Raw genomic sequence first — 22,481 nt, forward strand, 5'->3', positions numbered from 1 at the left:
AAAGCAAAAGCAAAATATCTAATTAATTCCCATTTTCTGGTAGAGAACACAGTAAGTGAAAGGGGAACCCATGGTCTAATGATAATGAGGATCCTCAATAGCACTGAATAGAAAGCCTTGACAAAAGTAAAACAGTATCCAAAAACAAAATTTCTGGACCAGACAGCCTGCATCACATGGTTCCAATAAAGGTGGGTGCAAAGATATGCTTCAAGAGTCATGGCACATGTCAACTCCAGCCTCCAGACCACCTCAACCCTCTGGCTCACTACAGCTGAAACAGGTCAAAGGCAAACCCCAACTCTCTGGCCCTACTCTCATCTCTAGAACATCTGGATAACAAAGACACCTAGGTCAAACTCATTTATTGACTCTAGCTCCATCTTCAACACCAGAATTCCAAACAAGCTCATCTCCAAACTCCTAGACCTAGGACTCCGCACTTCCCTCTGTAACTGGATCCTTGGCTTCCTGACTGCAGTCAGTAAAGATAGGCAACAACACCTCCTCCATGATCACCCTCAACGCCAGTGCCCTGCAAGGCTGTGTCCTCCGCACCTTACTACATTCCTTATATACTCACGACTGCGTGACCAAATCCTGCTCTAGCTCCATTTATAAGTTTCCAGATGACACCACCGTAATGGGCCAGATCTCAACAATAATGAGACAGAGTACAGGAAGGAGATAGAGAGCCTAGTGGAATGGTGTCAAAGCAATCTTTTCCTCAAAGTCAGCAAAACGAAGGAGCTGGTCATTGACTTCAGCAAGCAGGATGGAGTTCACGCTCCTGTGCGTATCAATGGTGCTGAGGTAGAGGTGATTGAGAGATTCAAATTCCTAGATGTAAATATCACCAACAATTTATCCTGGTCCAGCCATGTGGATGTTACAGCCAAGAGAGCACACCAACACCTCTACTTTCTCAGAAAGCTAAGAAAATTTGGCCAGTCCCCAATGACTCTTTTTACAGATGCACCATAGAAAGCATCCTATCCAGATGCATCACAGCTTGGTATGGCAACTGCTCTGCCCAAGACCACAAGAAAGTGCAGAGTTGTGAACACAGCCCAGACCATCACACAAACCATCGACTCCATCTACACTTCCCACTGCCCGAGGAAAGCAGCCAACATCATCAAGGACCCTTCCCACCCCAGTCATCCTCTCTTCTACCCTCTTCCATTGGGCAGAAAATACAAAAGCTTGAGAGCACATACCAGCTTCTATTCCACTGTTATCAGATTCTTGAATGGACCTCATCATTGCCTTTTATTTTTTGACCTGCACTGCATTTTCGCTGTAACTGCAATACTATATTCTGCATTGAGGTAGTTATAAAGAAAAGCAATGTATTTCTGTATGGCATGATCTGTCTGGATGGCATGCAAACAAAAGCTTTTCACCGTACCTTGGTACATGTGACAATAATAAAGCAATATCAACATGCATAAGCAACAATCTTCTAAAGTTCGTGTTCTGAAATAGTCCCAACAGATGGGAAGGTAACAAATACAGCAGCAGCATTTAACAAATGAATGACAACCTCACAACAGAGAAACCATCATAAGAGGGCAGGCTAACAAAAACTCTCAAAAAGCGTTAAAATCCACGTCTTCAACAACAGTTGACCATCTATTGTAACCTTATGGCCAAGGCAAATATAAACTCATACTCTTATGCGCCTTGGGAAGTTCTGCTTCATCACAAAATGTGATTTATAAATACGTTGTGATACTCAAGTTGAATAGTACATTGAATGACTGAAAATAAATACCCATTCCCATCGATTTCATCTCAACTGTTTAATAGGTCATTGTCTCAAGCCCGAAACGGGACTACTGAATACACTGCTTACATTAGGATATTTGTAAATGTGAGCACTACAATGCAATATTTTGGACGGATGGGTTCATGTACACACACGTATGGGGGCGCTCTTTAATGCATAGCATAGCATTGACCGCAGGACCGGGAAAAGATCAAGGAATTCGCATTCTTACGACATACGTTTATAAATGATCTATTTGCTAATTATTGTTAAAAATAAAAATATAGAAAATTACAGTTAACAGCTGCTTCGTCCTTTTAAAAAAATCGCACATTGGTGAATGTACCAGATTCTCATACGCTCTTGGAACAGGTAAACTAGACGGCTAGACAAGTTAAAAATGCAACCTTCGAGGCGGAATCCGGTCACACGTTATTGCGTCTTGGAGAGCCACGTCTCTCCAAAAGATCTCAAAGACTGAACGGCAGGCCTTTATTTACACCCGTACGGTTTATGTTTCGCATTGAAAACTGGCCTGATAAACGAATAACCCGTGGGCATGAAATAAAAGAGAGAATGTTTCACTTCATGTTTCGCTGGCCGAGAGAAACGAAACTAGGGTCGAGCTTTTTGGATTTGGCTCGAGTGTATTATTAGGCAGGGATTGCATTTCGAAAGCTCCGCCATTTTCACCTCGTCATCACATTTCCAGAGAAAGGCAGGGCCTGTGCGAGCCTGAGAGACACACAAAATAATACGAAAAAACCGCGAAAAAAAACTCAACAGGAAATACACACATCCCAAACAAAACCCGCAAACAGCGTCCGATACCATTGTCGCAATCCCCACCCACCCAAAAGTTACAAATCAACAATCTACCTGCTGCAAGTAAAATCTCAACAGATGTGCTCTAGCGACTCCAACACACACAAAAATACATTTCTTCCTCCAGTTCAAATAGCTGGCGGCTTAGGAAATGGTTCCTGAAAATGGTCAACACGAAAACTACACTGGAGAAATCTACGAAATGTCCTGTACATTACTCATAACGTTTACTGCACAAATCATTATCCCCGAGGCATCTACAGCTCTAAAGATCGGTCAGGAGCCGAGACAAAACTCCATGAAATTTACAGTTGCTACACATCTACGTATCGCCGGACACAAGCGCAGTCAGAATCCAACAACTATTTGGATTAATAAAATAGAAAACTGGATTACAAAGTGCAAACAGCTGAAAAAAAAACTTTACGTTACAAGCGAAACAGAATTAAGACGATGACAGTGAATCACTAATGTCCCAAAACGGATTAAAATTGCACGATAATTTTTAGTTTACACTTCTGTATTCTTAAACGGTCTCTCCCCCTACGCCCACCATCCCCCGGAATCGAGGATGACAGGTCTAGAGAGGTGGGGCGAGAAATGAGTTTCAAACAAAAAATAGCAGGGAAAAAAGATGATCAAAAAGAACTGTCATCAAGGAAGTGTGCTGGAGACAGAAAAGAGACGACAACACGGCGGGTCAACGAGATCAGGTGTCAGAAGGACCGAGAAGAAAAACTGTGTAATGGCTCGTTCCCGGAGCAGAGCGCGCCGGCCCCGGTCCGGGGATCGGGGGCTCGTTCCCGGAGCAGAGCGCGCCGGCCCCGGTCCGGGGATCGGGGGCTCGTTCCCGGAGCAGAGCGCGCCGGCCCCGGTCCGGGGATCGGGGGCTCGTTCCCGGAGCAGAGCGCGCCGGCCCCGGTCCGGGGATCGGGGGCTCGTTCCCGGAGCAGAGCGCGCCGGCCCCGGTCCGGGGATCGGGGGCTCGTTCCCGGAGCAGAGCGCGCCGGCCCCGGTCCGGGGATCGGGGGCTCGTTCCCGGAGCAGAGCGCGCCGGCCCCGGTCCGGGGATCGGGGGCTCGTTCCCGGAGCAGAGCGCGCCGGCCCCGGTCCGGGGATCGGGGGCTCGTTCCCGGAGCAGAGCGCGCCGGCCCCGGTCCGGGGATCGGGGGCTCGTTCCCGGAGCAGAGCGCGCCGGCCCCGGTCCGGGGATCGGGGGCTCGTTCCCGGAGCAGAGCGCGCCGGCCCCGGTCCGGGGATCGGGGGCTCGTTCCCGGAGCAGAGCGCGCCGGCCCCGGTCCGGGGATCGGGGGCTCGTTCCCGGAGCAGAGAGCGCCGGCCCCGGTCCGGGGATCGGGGGCTCGGCCCCGGTCCGGGGATCGGGGGCTCGTTCCCGGAGCAGAGAGCGCCGGCCCCGGTCCGGGGATCGGGGGCTCGTTCCCGGAGCAGAGAGCGCCGGCCCCGGTCCGGATCAGCACAGCCCCGCCGGTGTCGGCAGACACACCATCAGACATCAACTCTCAGGATCCAGCCGTAGTTTGATGCCCGGGGAGCTGCCGCTAGCGCCGTGGCCCCGGCTCACGGACCGGATCGGATCGGCTCGGCCCCGCCCCTGCCGCCTGGCCTGGCCCTGCCCGGCCCCCACTCACCGGGACACACACACACACCCCCGCCCGCCTGCCCGCATCCCAAGCGCCGCTGCCAAGCAACTCACCGGCAATCGCAGTAGGGCCGTTGCAGGGCGGGCGGGCGGAGGGCGGTGACGGTGTTGCGGGTGGCGGGCCCCGGGCCCGGCGGTGAGGCGGCACCGTCCCCCGACGCCCTCGCTCAGCTCTGGTCACCGGGACGCGGAGCGTTTGTTCAAAATCACGCGCCCAGCGCCATTCCTCCCCCGTCCAACATCCCATAATATAGCCCGTTCCGCGAAGCACGTCGCCCGCACGTAGGCAGCCCCGCCCACTTTCTCCGCGTCCCTGTACATCTTGACGTCACTCCGCAGGCCCCGCGCCCGTACGTTACGACGTTTCCCGCCACCCTCGCGGCCGGGCCGTCGGCCTCCGGGGCGACCCTTCCCCGCCCCACCCCGCCCCCCTCCCCTCCCCACCCCCCCCTCCCAACCCCTCCCCACCCCCTCCCCTCCCGGCGTTTGCTGCCGCTCCAGTCCTGAGGTCGCTGCCGAGGCCAGCGGGGAGCTGCAGACTCTGCCACAGGTGGAGCAGGGACTTCGGGAGGTGATGCATTCCCTTGGGTGTTTACCCTGGGCTTCCTCCAGAGCCCACGGTCAAGTAGTTGGAGGTTCTTGTTGCCATCCCACAGGATTCTTTCCACCTTGAGTGGATTCCCACAAGTTGGTGGGGATGTTACACTTTTCAAGCAGGCGTTCAGACCATCGTTGAATTGTTTCCTCTGTCCCTCCAGTAATCTCTTGCCATGATGAATCTTGGAGATGATTGGACTGTTTGGGGACAAAACAGACTGCAGATGCTGGAATCTCGAGCAACAAACAATCTGCTGGAGGAACTCCTGGTTGCTGTTGCAAAACACTGTCTTATTACAATATAATTCTGATCCAGTCAATCAAATTGTTTTATTAAGCAATTAGCAAGAAAGAGAAAACAGTTTGCCCTGGCCGGTCCTGATGAAGGGCCTCGACCCGAAATGTTGACTGTTTATTTCCCTCCATAGATACAGCCTGACCTGCTGAGTTCCAGTATTTTGTGTGTTTAGCCTGATTAAAAGTTGTTTTGCAGGTAAGAATTTGTGTGTGTATTCCCAGCATCCTTAACAGCAGAGAGGAAGAGTCAGCAGAGTGGCCAGTTTGGAAGCAGCCCTGTTTGAGTTGCAACAAACAACCTGCTGGAAGAACTCAGCGGTTAAGCAGCATCAGTGGGAGGAAAGGAAATGTCGACGTTTTGGGTCAAAACCCTGCATGAGGACTGAGGGTAGAGAGGCAAGATGGCCAGTACCAAGAGGAGAAGGGGAATGGTGAGAAAAGAGTCTGAGGTGATTGGGGGACTGAGGAAGGGGGTAAGATGGCAGGCAGGTTGTGCCAGGTAGGGGAGGAGAGCAGGGGTGGAGTTGGGAGACAGTGGCAGGTGAATGATAGTTGGAGGTAAACAGAGAGAGGAAAAAGAGGGGGAAGAACAGAGCAAGGTGGAGAGAGGGAAGTGTGAAGATTGGAGGGAGATAAGCAGAAACACATGGGCTACCAGTGCTGGATTCTGATAAGTAAAGGAGGTAATGGAGGGAGCCATTAGGGGAGAGATAAGTGGCAGTTGCAACCAGAAGGAAAATGAGGGCAGGGAAGAGGGGAGAAGAAAGGTTACCTAAAATTGGGAAACTCGATATTCATGCCATTGGGTTGTAGACTACCCAGGTGGAAGATGAGGTGTTGTTTCTCCAGTATGCGTTGGGCTTCATCTGGGTGGTGGAGAAAACCAATAATGGACAGGTCAGTGTGGGAATGGAAATTGAAATGGCATACATCTGGGACTTGGGATGGCCATTCCTGACTGAGCATTGGTGCTCTGCGAAACAGTCACCCAGTCTGTACTTGATTTCACAGATGTAGAGGAGACTACATTGGGAGCACCAAATGCAGTAGACAAGGTTGGTAGAGGTGCGCATGAACCTTTGCGTCACCTATAAGGGCTGTTTAGGTCCCTGGATGGTGGTGAGGGAGCAGGTGCAAGGACAAGTGTTAAAACTACTGCAAAAGCAAAGGAAAGTGCCAGGGATCAGGGAGGATGGGTGGGGAGGGATGAACGGACCAGAGAGTCATGGAGGGAGTGGTCCCTGCGGAAAGTGCAAAGGGATGGGGAGGAGGAGATGTGGCTGGTGGTGGGATCTCATTGCAGCTAGTGGAAATGAAGAAATGTTTTGCCCCAAAACTTCGCTAATTCCTTTCCTCCCATAGATGCTGCTCAACCTGCTGGGTTCTTCCAGCATATTGTGTATTGCTCCAGATTCCAGCATCTGCAGTATCTTGTCTCCTGTTTGAGTTGCAAGTGTGGTGTTTGAGGTCAGAGCTCTGAGGCTTTGACTGTGAGGCTTTGATGAAGAGGTGGAGCAGAGGCAAAGGTAAGAGAAAGCACAGGTGAGGTCTTTCAACTTTAATCTTTACACTTGGTGAGTCAGGGTGGCAGTTAGGGCAGTGGTATGCTCCTCCGCAAAATGTGGTAGAACAGGGAGACTTCCAGTGTCCCTGAGGACTACACCCATGGGAAGTGCACCCAGCTGCAGCTCCTAGCTGACCGCGTTAAGCCACTGGAGCTGGATGCCCTTAACATCATTTGGGATGCTGAGAGCGTCACAGATGAGAGTTTTAGCAAGGTGGTCACACCTAAGGTGCAGGCTGCAGGTAGTTGGGTGACCACCAAGAAATATAGAAGCAGTAAACAGTGCAGGATTCACCTTGAAAACAAGTATACCCTTTTGGATACTGATTGGGAGAAAGCAGCAGCAGCAGCCAGGTCTGTGGCACCAGGACTGGCTCTGAGGCTCAGTAGGGAAGGGTGAAGGCAGACAGGACTATAGTGATAGGAGACAATAGTTAGGGGGGCAGATAGGAGATTCTGTGGCTGCAAAAGGGACCCTGGAATTTTGTGTTGCCTCCCTGGTGCCAGGGTCCAGAATGTCTCTGAATGGTCGCAGAACATTCTCAAGGGAAAGGATGAGAAGCCAGAAGTCGTTGTGCACATTAGTACAAATAACAAGGGTAGAAAAAGGGATGAGATCTTGCAGAGTGAATATAGGGAATTAGGAAAGAGGTTAAAAAGCAGGACCTCGAGGGTAGTAATGTCTGGATTACTCCTAGTGCCATGTGCTAGTGAGGGTAAAAATAGGAGGATGTTGCAAATGACTATGTGGCTGAAGAGTTGGTGCAGGGGGCAAGGATTCAGATTTTTGGACCATTGGGATCTCTTCTGGGATAGAGGTGACCTGTACGAGAAGGACAGGTTGCACCAAAACTGAAGGGGGACCAATATCCTGGTGGGCAAATATGCTGGTGCTACCTGGGAGGGTTTAAACTAGATTGGTGGGGTGGGGGGTGGTGTCCAAAGCAGAAGTGATGCGGATTGGAGGCTGGAAGTTGATACAGAATTGATTGACAGCAAGTTCAGTACACAAGAAGACAGCAGTATGGGAGGAAGCAAGAAAGCCTGTTGGATTAAATTGCATTTATTTCAATGCAAGAAACCTAACAGGTAAGGTGGATGAACTTGGCATGGAATTGGGATATTGTAGCCATTACAGAAACATGGCTAAGGGAGGGACAGGATGTGCAGCTAAATGTTCTGGGGTACAGGTGCTATAGGTGGGATAGAGGTGGAGAAAAGAGGATAGGGTGTTGCAAATGTCTCAAAAAGGTATGACGGTAGATAAATTGTTAGGACCTCATCAGGTAAATCCAAGAATACTGTGGGATGCTAGAGAAGAAATTGAGGGAGCCCTGGCTGAGATGTGCATTATCATTAGCAATGGTGAAGTGCCAGAAGAATGGAGCCTTTATTTAAAGAGGGCTGCAAAGAAAAACCTGGGAACTATAGACCAGTAAGCCTGTGGTGGGTAATGTATAAGTGGGAATTCTGTTGGTTCAAATGTATCTGCATTTGGAAAGATGGATTGATAAGGGATAGTCAGCACAACTCTGAGTTTTTTTTTGAAGAAGCAGCCAAGAAGGTCAATAAGCACAAGGCAGTAGACATAGTCTATATGGACTTCAGTAAGGCCTTTAGTAAGGTTCTGCATGGTAGGTTGCTATGGAAAGTTAGATCACATGGGATTCAGGGAGAGCTGGCTTGTTGGATACACATTTGGTTTGATGGTAGGAAGCAGAGGCTGATCGTGGAAGGTTGTTTTTGGGACTGAGGCCCATGACTAGTGGTGTTCCCCAGGGGTCGGTGCTGGGCCCATTGCTATTTGTCATCTATATCAATGATTTGGATGAGAATGTACAAGGCATGGTTAGTAAGTTTGCAGATGACACTAAAAGAGGTGGTGTCATTGACAGTGGAAATGGTTATCAGGATTTACAGAGGGATCCTGATCAGCTGGGTAAATGGGCTGAGGAATGGCAAGTGGAATTTAATGGGTAATTGTAAGGTGCTGCATTTTGCAAAGACAAATGAGGGTAGGACTTTCACAGTGAATGGTAGGGCATTGGGGAGTGTTGTAGAACAAAGGGACCTAGAAATACAAGAACATGGTTCACTGAAAGTGGCGTCTTGGGTAGACGGTAGTGAAGAGGGCTTTTGGCATGCTGGCTTTCATCAGTCAGGGCATTGAGTATAGAAGTTGGGATTTGTGTTGAGGTTGCACAAGACGTTGGTGAGGTCACATTTGCAATATTGTGTTCAGTTTTGGTCAGCCTGCTATAGGAAAGATGTCATTAAGCTGGAAAGAGTACAGAGGAGATTTACAAGGATATTGCCGGGACTGAGTTATAGAGAGGTTGAGCAGGTTGGGACTTTTTTTATTGGACCGTAGGAGAATGACGGGTGATATTACAGAGCTGTATAATATCATGAGGGGCATAGATAGGGTGAGTGCGAACAGTGTTTTTGCCAGGGTTGGGGAATCAAGAACTAGAGGACATGGGTTTAAGGAGAGGGGAGACATTTAATAGGAACCTGAGGGGCAACTTTTTCACCCAGAGGTTGGTCAGTTTGATGGAATGAGCTGCCTGAGGAAGTGGTCGAGGTAGATACATTAACAATATTTAAAAGGCACTTGGACAAGTACATAGATCGGAAAGGTTTAGAGGGACATGAGCCAAATGCAGGTAATGGGACTAGCTTAGATGGGAATCTTGGTTGGCATGGACCAGTTGGGCTGAAGGGCTGGTTTCCATACTCTGTATGACTCCCATACCCCTACTGAGAGTGGAGACCCACGACAACAGCAAATGTAAGAGTCATCAATATCCTTTAATACCACTCGTGATCATGGTTCAAAAGGTAAGGCTGCGCAATTGATATGAGAAATAAATAGTTCTCAGGCAAAACAGTGTTTTCACAGTCCTGCTGTTCCACAACCCTGGCAACAGGCAATGTACATGTCTCAGTTTTGGTCATTAGCATCACTTCCTGCTCCTGTGGAAAGAAGTTCTCTCCATCAGTGGTAAAATCTCCTTTTAAACACATGAGCAAACAACTTTCTGTCTCATGACAAACCACTACAGCAAACAAGCTTTAGCTGTTTAATACATTAACCATTATCTGTGGTTTTTAACAATGATAGTTGTACATATCAGAAAGTGTTGATAAACTAAGAGGAATTTATAATGCTATTTTAAACTGATTACAAAGTTCTTGTCTTCCTCCTCGTACCATAGTTGCCCAGTAAACTAGATGATATGGTAATTTCAGAAAGTGATTTTAATCCTTGCAGGATTAAAGGAAGCCTGGTAACTAAGGAGTTATTATGTTCCAAGTTGGCTGCTGTCTGGAAAAGAAAAAAACACCCAGATCCCATTGTTTCCACATGGGACTTGGATGGAGGAGTGTGTTGGTGGAGGGGAGATGGTTGGAACTTTGTTGCTGTATGTCTACCAAGAAACTGTGGTGAATCAAAAATCCTCTCACTGAACATTGAAGCACAGACAATCTATCATCAGCTATTGAAGATCCAGTTTTGAAGAAAACAGATGTACAAATAAAATAAATAATTATCTGATGTAGAATTTTCTCTTATTTTCAGACAACAGTACATCAATGTTTTTGTGAAACAATTATAGTCAGAAAAAGAGAGCTTGTGCAGAATCCTTTGGCAATTGGGTGGTTCAGTGAGTTAAACTCCAAATTCACCAAGTAAAAATTAAAAAGTCTGCAAATGCTGGAAATCTAAAACAAAAACTTTTCCCACAGATATGACCTAATCTGTTGAGTATTTCAGGATGTTTTTGTTCCAATTTCACTTTTGAGTTTAAAGAGTTATACAGCCTCATGCAATTGCATGTAAAAAGATTGTAAATCTTGCTACATCATAAAGTGTGGAATAGCTAACACAGTTAGGAGTGAAATACTATGTTAAAATTAGTAGGTACTTTGAATTGAAACTGAGCAGGTTTATTGGGCCGAGAATTACATTAACTTTACACTTCATTTTGCTCATTGCTGGATCCCTTTAAAACAAAATCTTTTTTTTTCTCCTTTTGCTACCAAAAGATTCCTAGATACATCAAATTTACCAATTTGAAAATTTTTGATGAAGCAGACAGCAACAGAATTCAAAAACATTTGGAAAAATGTGCTTTCAGTATTCAGAAGTAACAACTTGCTTTAAATAACAAGTTAATGCCTTTAATGCACAGAAGTTAATTTCATAAGGTGAACCGGAATATTAAAAGCAAATTATGAAAGGTAGGCATAAAATAGTTTTATAAACATTTTTAAAAGGAATAAGGAATGGAGATGAGGAGTGCAATCAGAAAAAGATTCACTGACAGAGTCTTCACAGTAGAGAAGAGGAAGAAAGAATCACAAGGCGTCAGACAGGGTTGGTCGATGTTGAAATAAATGCCAGGCTGAAAAGCAGTGTAGACATAAGGGTGAAGGGGCTTGTATCAGAGGAGCCTAATTTTCAATTTTAATCTTTTGGAGGAGAGAAAACAAATTGACGTCAGCAAGTGGACTGGGTTTGATCAAGAACAAAATGTGGCTGATTGTGTTTAGGATGACAATGTTTATTGGGAGTGAGAGTGAAACCAGCAAAGAGATAATTAGTGAAGTCAAGGTGCTGAATGTGAAAGTAAGGGATAGAGTTTTGTTGGGAAACGTAAAGATGGATGTGTGAGAGTTTAGGATGCATGAATAAATGACCTTGGGAATGGATATGATACAAGATCCAAAACTGAACCTCTGGGCCAAGCTGATAGCAAGAAAGAATGCAATGAGCATTGGTAGAATGATACATCCTATACAACAACTTACAAGCACTTCATTGCAACCAGGAGAACTAAATTGTGTGTTTCATCAACTTACATAATTCATTCTAAGAAATGCAGCAGAAAGCCTAATTTTACTGTCATGTGATTTGGAGCAAGAACAAGTCAATAAAATGTGAAAAATTGGATAATATGTACTTTAATGTTTTCTGCACCTAATAGCTGAATCTCAATGGTCCCACTACTGGAACTTTAGATCTTTATTTTAGTCAGAAGATAATTTATGCAGATGATCTACGTAAGTATCACAGATAAGCTGTTTGCATCTGTTTCATTGAATTTTATAAGCCAAGTGTGTTCTGGAATTATTACATTGAGTACATATGGTTACCATGGCACTAATTAATGGGGCATGGGACAACATCTGCACATGAAGCTGCTGAAAACAATATATCTGATAAATGTCAATAATACAGCAACTAAGTTATGATATTAAATTTTAATACAATTGCGCCAAAACAAAATGTAAAAATTTACATGAAGTCAGTGTTTAGAAATTCTGCTACTTTGAAGGTGAAACCTAAAACTGGAATGAACCAGCTAAGTTCACTGACTCGTGTTGACTGGACTGTCTGCCATAGACACCAATGTGGAAATGTTTTCAGTATTTATTCTGGAGTGTGATTTAAGCCCTATGTCAACCATGGAAGGATTTACTTATTTCCATTAAAAAAAATCCCTTGGCCATTAAAATGCTACATCTAAAAGTACAGCATCACTTTTTTTTGTGTTCACTGGTAACACTAGCATCCTTCTCAACCCTTTATTTTGCAAATTTTTGGAATGTCTGTTTCACAATAGTGTGCAGTCTTAGTGATATAATCCATTCTGAGGTGAACTTTTACATGTCTATTTGCTTTTTCAACAGACCTTTTCTTTAAAAATAAATACAATCAAATCAAACTGTTATCCTGGGGTCAATGATGCCCTTCTGTTCCTTCAACGTCCTCTCTTTACAGAAGGCTCTGAGTGTGCCAATTGACCCTCTATGCCCCCTCCCCAGGGTCACCTGTGTGGCACAGATATTACATTCACAAGTGGAAAAAATGCCTGACTTCTCCTCTGCCTCATTTTAGTTACGCCTTTGACACATCTGGACTTGTTTATTTGTTAATGCCTTGAACAATTTCCTTTGTTTCTTCCTCCACAACATTGAAGTCTCCCTAAGTTTGCTATCTATATCCTGCTGAATATCAGGGGTCACCTATCACCTCTCTATGGCTTTATCCTTCCTTATTACTTCAATCTCTGTAATCTCCTCCAGCAATACAACCCTCCAAAATATCTGTTCACCTTTAATTCTGGCCACATAAGCATGTCAATCACTCTACCATTGTAAGTTCTGCTTTCAGCTGTCGAGATGCTGAGCTTTGTAATCCTTTTGCAGAATTCCCTACTTATATCCTCTTTTAAGATGAAGATCTAGCATGATATTCAAGCACCATCCTGGCATTTTCATATATGTGTATATAAAAATATTTCCATAAAATACCTTTGGCTTTCTTATTCCATTAAATATGTACAATGTGGCCTTTCTAAATAACAGTTATCATTCTTAGTAATTACCATGGAAATGGAAATTGAGGCAATATTATTAGCTAGATCTGGATGAACCTCAGTGTTACTTACCAAACAGAAGTAACTTTAAAATGAAAAACATTTCAGTCTATTTGATGTTGCCTCACAACCCTTCACCATCCTCTCTCAGCTGTCACCAACAAACAGGAACATAAGAAAAGGAAGAAGTAACATTTATGCCACACGAGTGCCAGGCAATAATGATATCCAACAAGAGAAAATCCAGCTATCACCCCCTGACATTCAATGGCATTACCATCACCGAATTCCCCACAATCAATATCCTGAAGTTACCACTGACCAAAAACTGGAGTCACCATGTACACAATGTGGCTACAAGAATGGGTAAGAGGCTAGGAATCCTATGGCAAGTAACTCATCTCCTCATTCCCAAAAGTCTGTTCATCTACAAGGCTCAAGTCAGGAGTGTGATGGAATACTCTCCACTTGCCTGGATGAGTGCAGCTTCAACAGCATTTAAGAAGCTCTACACCATACAGGGCATAGCAGCCCACTGGATAGGTTCCCCATCCACAAACATTCACTTACTCCACCACCAAAGCAGCAGTTTGTACTATCTACAGGACGCACTGCAGCAACTCACCAAGTCTTCCTAGGCAGCACCTTCCAAACCCACGATCTCCATCAGCTGGAAGAACAAGGGCAGCAAAAGCATGGGAACACCACCACCTGGAAGTTGTCCTCTAAGCCACATACCATACTGACTTGGAAATATATCACTGTTCCTATACTGTCGCTGGATCAAAATCCTGGAATTCTCTCCCTAACAGTATTGTAGGTGTACCCACACCTCAAGTCCGGTTCAAGAAGGCAGCTCACCACCACATTCTCAAGGGCAACTGAGGATGGACAATTAAATTCTGGCTGTGAATATAAAACAAAATATAAAATTATGAGAGGCATAGATCAGGTAGATAGCCAGAGTCTGTTTCTCATGGTAGGAGGTATCTAAAACTAGAGGGCATAGGTTTAAGGTGAGAGGGAGTAGGAGATCCAAGGGATAAATTTTTCCACACATAGTTGGTATCTGGAATAAGCTGCCAGAAGAGCGCAGGAATGGTAACAACTTCTGAGTGGCATTGGGACAGGTATTTGAATGAAGGCATAGAGAGATATGGAATTAATGCAGGCAAGTGGGATTAGTAATAAATAGGCATGATGATCAGCATAGACATGATAGACTGAAGGGCCTGTTTCTATGCTGTCCAACTTTATGACTCTAAGTAGGCTATTAAGACCCTTGAGTCTATGCCACCATTCAACAAGATCATAGCTGATCTACCAACTTCCTGCCCTGTCTCCATATACCTCCATTCCTTTGATATCCAGAAATCTATTGAACTATGTTGTCAATAATTGAGCCTCCAAAGCACTTTGGATAGAGAATTCCAAAGATACACCATTCTCCGAGTACAGAAATTTCTCCTCATTTCAGTCCTAAATGGTCTACACCATAACTTGAGTTTGTGCCCCCTTAGCCAGGGAAAATATCCTCCCAGCATTTACTCTGTCTCTAAGGATTTTGTACCCTTTAATGTAGTTTCCCAATCCACCACTGCCAACCTGTCCTTTACACCTTCAGTTTCCTTTGTTTAGATCGAAAACTCTGGTTTTAGATTAAAGTGTATCACTTTTGAACAATGTCAAATTTTAACATATTACAGTGACTTTCCCCCTAAGGGCCCCTTTGCAGCATAATTATTATTTAACCTTTCTTATTGCAAAATGCAAGCCTGATCCTGAGTCAATTCCACAATATACTGATCTATAAAATCCATATTTAATTCATTTCAGGAATTCCTCCTTTTCATTGTTGCCACTAATGTGATTTGTCCTTTTTTAATATGTAGATTAAAATCTTCATGATTATTGTATTATCCCAATTACATGCATTTCTAATTTCATTATTTATACTATGCCCTACATAATACTATTTCTGGGAAGCATATGAGATTCTCCCACCAATGTTTTCTAGTCCCTGCTGTTTCCAAGTTCCACTCAAACCGATCCTAATTCTATACTACTCTCTGCTGTACTAAACCAAGAGTTTCCATTTGGTCTCCAGTTCCATTTCTTCGTAATTTAAAATATGTGATTTCTAACTTTCCTCATCTTGATGAAAGGTCATTGACCTGAAGCATTAACTCCTTCTTTGGAATCTGCCTGTCCTTCCAACACTTTCTGCCCACCACCTTTCCTTACCTCATTCCACCTATCACCCTTGAGCCTGTCTCTAAACTCCCCCTCCCTCACCTAGCTCCATCTGCTCATCATCATTCACCCCACCTGGTTCCAGCTACCACCCCCTGTCTCACCGCTCCCTCTCACCTCTACATTCTCACACTCTACACTCTCAGTCCTGATACAGAGTCTCAACTGGAAATGTCGACCATCCCTTCACCTCCACAGATGCCGCCTGACCCGTTGAGTTCCTTCAGCAGACTGGAAACACAAGAGACTGCAAATGCTGGAATCTGGAGCAAAACAGAGCTGCTGGAGGAACCCAGCGGGCCGGGCAATATCAGTGGAGGCAAACAAACAATTGACGTTTCTGGTTGAGACCCTTTATCAGATACTGCCTGACAAGTTGAGTTCCTCCAGCAGCTCGTTTTTTGTTTGAGTTCCTTCAGCAGTTTGAATGTTGCTCCAGATTCCAGGATCTGCAGTCTCTTACATCTCCACTTTCTATTCTTGTTGTCTAATCCGAGATCATGCCTGTTGAAATACAATGTTACATTCAGCTTGTTACGAACTGATATTTGAAAATATTCTTTTGTTTTGGCAGTCTTAAATTACATATAATGCCTCTTTTAAGTGGGGGTAGTTTTTGAGCTGTTTTTTTTCTCTGAGCATAATAATGCCTTCCTGAGTTCACTGGTCAGCGAAGATCTCAACAGACTGGTGGACATTCAGGGACACCAGGGTGCGAATGTAGTCATTGAGCAGTAGTAGGCATTGAGGCTGAATGTACTCCACTCCAGTTCACCGCCTGCATTTATTGATGACCAACTTTCCCAGACCCACGTTCTGCCCATGAGGAAGCTCAATGCGCAACATGTCAAATACTCATATTCGGATTGGTGCTCTCCTTTCATCCCAGCAAGGACGGGCTCGGCTCCCGGAGTTTCAATGCCGATCGCCAAGGACAGGGCGGCGCTGTTGCTCCGCGCCAGCCCGGCCACGGCCGCTCTTGCGCTCTCGCCGGGTCCTTGTCGTGGGTGGTGGGGGAAGCATGGCGGCGGCGGCGATGAGGCAGGAGCTGTCGGTGCTGATGAACTCCAGCGGCTCCCACAAGGATCTGGCCGGAAAGTGAGTATCCCGGGGAGGACACAGACAAGGTTGCGTGCCCCCGGGTGGGGTGGGCTTTGACGGAGCGGCGCTCAGCCCCGCCGTCACCCGAAGCGGGAGCCTCGGTTACTCGGCCCTCGGAACCCGCTGTGTTTGTGCCCTGAGCCCGCAGGGAGTCCTTGTTTAAAATTATTGGACGTGGGGATCTCACCTCCACGTTGCAAAGAGCTCCAGCCCCCCGGTAGAGGGACCGTCGTCACTGGTTCCATCTCCGAGCTGACCCAGGTGGGCACCGGGCAGTTTCCCCTTCCTCCTGGTGGCGTAGGAGAAAGTGCTGTTGACTGCAGTCCGGTTAAAAAAAACATCTGGAAGGAAGGTTTAGTGGATGTTGGGTGAGCATCAGATAGAATTCAGCTGTGATGCAGCCTGGGATTAAATAATTTCTTGAGTAGGCTGGTTGATGAAGGTTGGCCGCAGGTCAGAGGTTAGATTGCTGCCACTGGTAATTAGGCTGTGGCGGCAGTAAGTGTATGAAGGAGGCGGGTGGAAATAGATTTTGATTCAGGTGGAGTTTATTTGTCTGACATGTCTTTTTAGCATCAAGGTACAAATCAGCCTGATTCGCTGCGTTTCTCCAGCTCCTTTGCGTGTTGATACAAATACGTTAAACAGTTTCGGCGTACTTTTGAATTCTCAGCTCTAGGCCTGCACTAAACTTGTAAGCAGGGTTGAATACCAGTTCTGCATTGAACTAATTGATTTTGGCAGGAATAGCACTGGTGATGCTACTAGCTGTCCCTGAAGGAGAGGGATGATAGATTTTGCCGCGGTTATAATGTCCTCAACAGTCACATCTGCAACTGTTCATTGCCAAGTGTCTTGCCTGAACAATGAACCATCCCATGTTTATCCAATGCTGTAAATGATCACATGCTTATACTTCAGGATAGACTTGCAGTGAAGGGACTATCAGTGTGTCAGGGCCTTTTCAAGAGTGTGGAGGTTGGGAGGGAAGAGCAGGTGGGGTACCAATGTTTATGGCACATCAGTGTCTCCTGGTTCCAATGAATATGAGCACAATGCTGGGTTTTTTTAAAATTGTAAATTAATTGAACATCTTTGAATTGCAAAGTTAAGAATGTTGGGGAAGAAAAACTGAGTCTGAGTTAAAGGAAAATAAAAAGTGCAAATCTCCCTATTTATTAGGACCTATTCCTATTTATTATTATTAAATCTTCCTCTCTATTAGAGAGTATGGATTATGAGGAGTGACTAAAGGAGCTAGGGCTTTACTCATTAGAGAGAAGGAGCATGAGGGGAGACATGATAGAGGTATACAAAATATTAAGAGGAATAGATAGAGTGGACAGCCAGCGCCTCTTTCCCAGGGCACCAATGCTCAATACAAGAGGGCATGGCTTTAAGGTAATGGGTGGGAAGTTCAAGGGAGATGTCAGAGGGAGGTTTTTCACCCAGAAAGTGGTTGGTGCATGGAGTGCGCTGCCTGGGGTGGTGGTGGAGGCTGATATGTTGTTCAAGTTCAAGAGATTGTTAGATAAGCATATGGAGGAATTTGAGATAGAGGGATATGTGGGAGGAAGGGGTTAGATAGTCTTAGGAGTGGTTTGAAAGTCGGCACAACATGGTGGGCCGAAGGGCCTGTATTGTTCTATGGTTCTATTTGGGACTTGGGATTCCATTTATTGGCTCAGATGCAGCATGTTACTCTCTAGAAAAATGTGGTCAGTGAGTAGGACATGAACCTCAGAAGGAGAGGGATGCAGCAAAGAAAGACTGAAATCCTGCTGTTAGGAGAGAAGGAGAAATATTGCAAGAAAAAATCTATTGAAATTATTTTACAGTTGTGGGGGGAAAAACAACTGTTAATAAAAAGGACAACTTATGCATGCTGAGGTATTCTCATTTTGTCAAATAAAACAAAGACCTTTGAACAAATTCGGTCACAAGAATCTGCCCTCTGTTCCAACAAGAACAAACTTCACACCAGTCATCACCCTTAAAGCTTAAGTGACTTCAAAAACAAATTTCTTCTGGAAGATGTTGTAATTTCAGTATTTTCACCAAGATTTCATTAACATATAGTAATACATAATATAGTTATCTAAATTTAGAGAATCAATGTATATATAAGCATGTGACTTACTGTTGGAGGAGGCCACTCACCCCCCCTTGAGGCTGCTCCACCATGTAATAAGATAACGGTTGATTTGACAATAACCTCAACTCACGTTCTAATTTTTATCATCTTATCAAGAATTAATTTGCCTTACAAAATATTTGAAGGTTCAGCTTCATCATTCTTTGAGGAGGATTTCCAAGGCAATTACTTAGGGCCTTGGTGAGACAGTGTATTGTGTACGGTTTAGGCCTCCTTACCTAAAAAAAAAATTTGTGCTTGCCATAGAGTGAGTGCAGCAGAAATTCAGTAGACTGTTCTCAGGAATAGTGGATTTGCCCTACAAGGAGAGAATGAGTGAAGAATCAGAATCAGGTTTATTATCACTGACATATGTTGTGAACGTTGTTATTTTGCAGCAGCAGTACAGTGCAAGACATAAAAATTACTATAAGTTACAAAAATAAATAAATATTGCAAAAGAGGAATAACAAGGTAGTGTTTATGGGTTCATGGACTGTTCAGAAATCTGTTGGTGGAGGGGAAGAAGCTGTTCCTGAAATGTTGAGTGTGGGACTTCAGGCTCCTGTACCTCCTCCCTGATGGTAGTAACGAGAAGAGGGCATGTCCCAGATGGTGAGGGTCCTTAATGATAGATGCTGCCTTCTTGAGGCACCGCATCTTGAAGCTGTCCTCAATGGCGGGGAGGGTTGTGCCAGTGATGGAGCTGGCTGAGTCTACAACCCTCTGCAGCCTCTTTTGATCCTGCGCATTGGAGCCCCCATACCAGGCGGTGATGCAACCAGTCAGAAATGCTCTTCACTGTACATCTGTGGAAATTTGCAAGGGTCTTTGGTGACATACCAAATCTCCTCAAGCTCCTAATGAAGCAGAGCTGCTGGCATGCCTTCTTCGTGATTGCATCAATGTGTTGGGCGCAAGATAAATCATCTGAGATGTTGATGCCCAGGAACTTGAAGCTGCTCACCCTTTCCACTGCTGACCCGTCAATGAGGACTGGTGTGTGTTCTCCTGACCTCCCCTTCCTGAAGTCCACAATCAATTCCTTGGTCTTGCTGACGTTGAGTGCGAGGTTGTTGGTGCTCAACCAGCCGATTTATCTCACTCCTGTACGCCACCTCGTCGTCATCTGAGATTCTGCCATCAACAGTGGTGTCATCAGCGAATTTATAGATGGCCTTTGAGCTGTGCCTAGCCACACAGTCATGAGTGTAGAGAGAGTAGAGCAGTGGGCTAAGTACTTATCCTTGAGGTGCACCTGTGTTTTATTGTCAGCGAGGAGGAGATGTTACTATTGATCTGCACTGACTGTAGTCTCCCGATAAGGAAGTCAATGATCCAGTTGCAGAGGGAGGTACAGAGCCCCAAGTTTTGAAGCTTGTTGATTAGTCAGATGAGAGGAGATCTTACTGAAATTCATAAAATTCTTACAGGTCTCTATAGGTTGAATGGATGGAGGGTGTTTCCCTTGGTTGAGAAATCTGGAAATGGGTCAAGAGAGAAATTTCTTCACACTGAGGATGGTGAATCTTTGGAATTCCTTGCTTGAGAGTGCTGTGGAGATTCTAACCTTGAGTTCATTCAAGGCAGAGATAAATAGATTTCTGAGCATTAAGAGAATTGAGGGATATGGGGATAGTGCAGGAAAATGTCGCTGAGGTAGAAGATCAGCCTTGAGCTTGATCAATGGTGGATTTGGCATGAATGGCCAAGTGACTTCCTGTTCTTATTTCTTACATCCTTATGTCTTGCAGCTTTCTGGGGGAAAAAACATCACCTCATCTTTGTGTTAAATGAGTGATCCTTTTTTTTTATAAAGTCATTACCCCCTATTTTTAGATTTTCCCATAAAAGGAAACATCCTCTCCTTGTCCAGCCTCTCAAGACCCCTTAGAATCTTGTTTCATTCAAGTCACCCTTCACTCTTCCAAACTCCTGTGGATACAAGCCTAGCATGTCCATCCCTTCCTCATAAGACAACCCACGACCTACAAGTATCAATCTGGTAAACCCCCTCTCTCAGGAGAGTATTTTGAGCTAGAGATTCTCAGGAAGACACTTTTCTGTTGTTGTGGCACTGATATTTTGTTGCGACTTAAAACCGCCCAGCTCTCAGTTGTGCTTTGCTATCAGTGATGTCCTTTCCAAGAGCATTGATTAATCATTTCATAATTTTTGCACTTCTGTAACATTGTTCATATTTTTAATACAGAGTAGACCTATAATAATGGTTGATCTTTTAAGACAAGCTGCACTAAACTAAATTGCAAAGTCTCTGTAACCATTCCTCATTAGAACATGCCTTCATGGAATTTTTCTTTAAAAGCGCAACAGTTGTAAATTGTCACTGGAAGTGTATTTTAGGGTGAATGCACACAGTCTTTTTCCCAGGGTTGGTGAATCAAGAACTAGAGGTCATAGGTTTAAAGTGAGAGGGGAACGGTTTAACAGGGCAACTTTCTCCCCACAGAGGGTTGTACAGATATGGACCGAGCTGCTAGAGAAAATGGTTGAGGCAAGTACAACAACAACCTTTAAAAGACACGTGGGCAGATACATAGATAGGAAAGGTTTAGAGGGATATAGGTCAAATATGGCAGATGGGATTAGCTTGGATGGGCATCTTGGTCTACATGGATGAGTTGGGCTGAAGGGCCTGGTTACATGGTGTAAGACTCTAAGTTGGTATCACATTTTGGTTACCATACAGCACTGCATATCAAACCTAAGACTGATTCTGATTTGATTGTCCCTGTACCATGTTAAACACCGAAATGATGTGATTTTCTCTTGAAAAGTGTGTGTTGTAGTAATTGAAATTTGACTTCTGAAATTGAAAACAATAATGAATGTTCTTGTGGAACTGTGTAGGTACATTGTACCATTCTCTATTCATGACTTTGAAATTAAAGGCAGAACAATGCCTCCAATCATGGAGGAGCTGTGAGTCATTACTCCAGAGTAAGGATGAATCCACTATCATTGATCCACTTCTTAATACGAAGTTGAAGACTTGGAATGTCACGACACTTGTGGACATCCCTGATGGCAAGATGTGTACTTCACTCTGCCATCGTTACCTGAGAGGCCAGGTGCTTTGATGTTGACATTGCTGGTCTGGATGAGATACAATGAGCAGGAGACAGCTGAAAGAATCATCCTATGTACACATCAATTAGATCTACACTTTTTGGAAGTGCATACCACAAGAAGGGTGCCCCCTTTGTGGGTTAGGTTTGGTATCAAGAATGAGCTAATCTGGCATCTTAGTGACTACCCTGTAGGAAGAGCAAATGTCTCATGACCCTCTGGCTTACTCAAGTGCAAAAGCGCAGATGCTCCAATGTTGGAGGCTAGGTTTGAGATCTTTGGTGGTGTCCTTGAAAAGATGCAACATCCATGCCAACTTGTGTGTATCCCTGACCCAAGACCACTTGCAATGGCAATTGAGTATCCAGGATGGCACTGATAATTTTGAATGTCTTTGGAATGTGCCAAAGCCCAGAGAGAATGGTTTATAGGAAGCTATCCACCCACTTGCTCCATCAAACACTTCTGTGTGGCAGTTTCTGGCTCCCACAATGGGTTCATCAGCCACCTCAACTCTTGGAACTGGAGAGGGAGGGGTCATCATCTACCCCAAGGGATTGCCTAAAAAGAGGGAAGCACTGGAAAGATGTTTGTTATATGAGGATTGTGCTGGAGTATTCAGGGCAGCCTTTGCAACTTTATTGGGTATTTTTTTAGGTGCATGTTTGATTTTTTTATACATATAGTTAAGTTAATATAAGCCATATTAACTTGAACTGTTCATAGATTTTGCTGCTTGGGCCAGTGAGACCAAATAATCACTTCAGGGATTTGAAAAGACCAAGCCTGATTTAAGTTATGAA

At 45.0% G+C, this 22,481-nt stretch overlaps 2 protein-coding genes across 7 annotated transcripts in view; one reads left to right on the forward strand and one right to left on the reverse strand.

Moving 5' to 3' along the window:
- lin54 (lin-54 DREAM MuvB core complex component) overlaps positions 1-4,487 on the reverse strand; it is a 78,173-nt gene extending 73,686 nt beyond the window's left edge. For 2 of the 5 annotated variants that reach the window (XR_007955829.1, XM_052009572.1), the window contains exon 1: positions 4,311-4,487. The gene's annotated coding sequence lies outside the window, so the exon portion shown is untranslated. Of the gene's footprint in view, positions 1-2,066; positions 2,086-2,650; positions 2,750-4,100; positions 4,156-4,310 lie in introns of those variants that run through there. The other 3 variants (XM_052009591.1, XM_052009580.1, XM_052009600.1) reach the window with 3 other exon arrangements.
- Positions 4,488-16,235: 11,748 nt separating this feature from the next.
- Positions 16,236-22,481, forward strand: part of cops4 (COP9 constitutive photomorphogenic homolog subunit 4 (Arabidopsis)) — a 37,921-nt gene continuing 31,675 nt past the window's right edge. Inside the window, exon 1 of one of the 2 annotated variants that reach the window (XM_052039045.1) lies at positions 16,236-16,451. In XM_052039045.1, coding sequence (XP_051895005.1) covers positions 16,375-16,451 — 77 coding nt within the window. In that variant the 5' untranslated portion in view covers positions 16,236-16,374. The remainder of the gene's footprint in view (positions 16,452-22,481) is intronic. The other variant, XM_052039054.1, reaches the window with a different exon arrangement.

This window comes from Pristis pectinata, chromosome 2 (assembly GCF_009764475.1).
Source record: "Pristis pectinata isolate sPriPec2 chromosome 2, sPriPec2.1.pri, whole genome shotgun sequence".
NCBI classification, from domain to species: Eukaryota; Metazoa; Chordata; class Chondrichthyes; order Rhinopristiformes; family Pristidae; genus Pristis; species Pristis pectinata.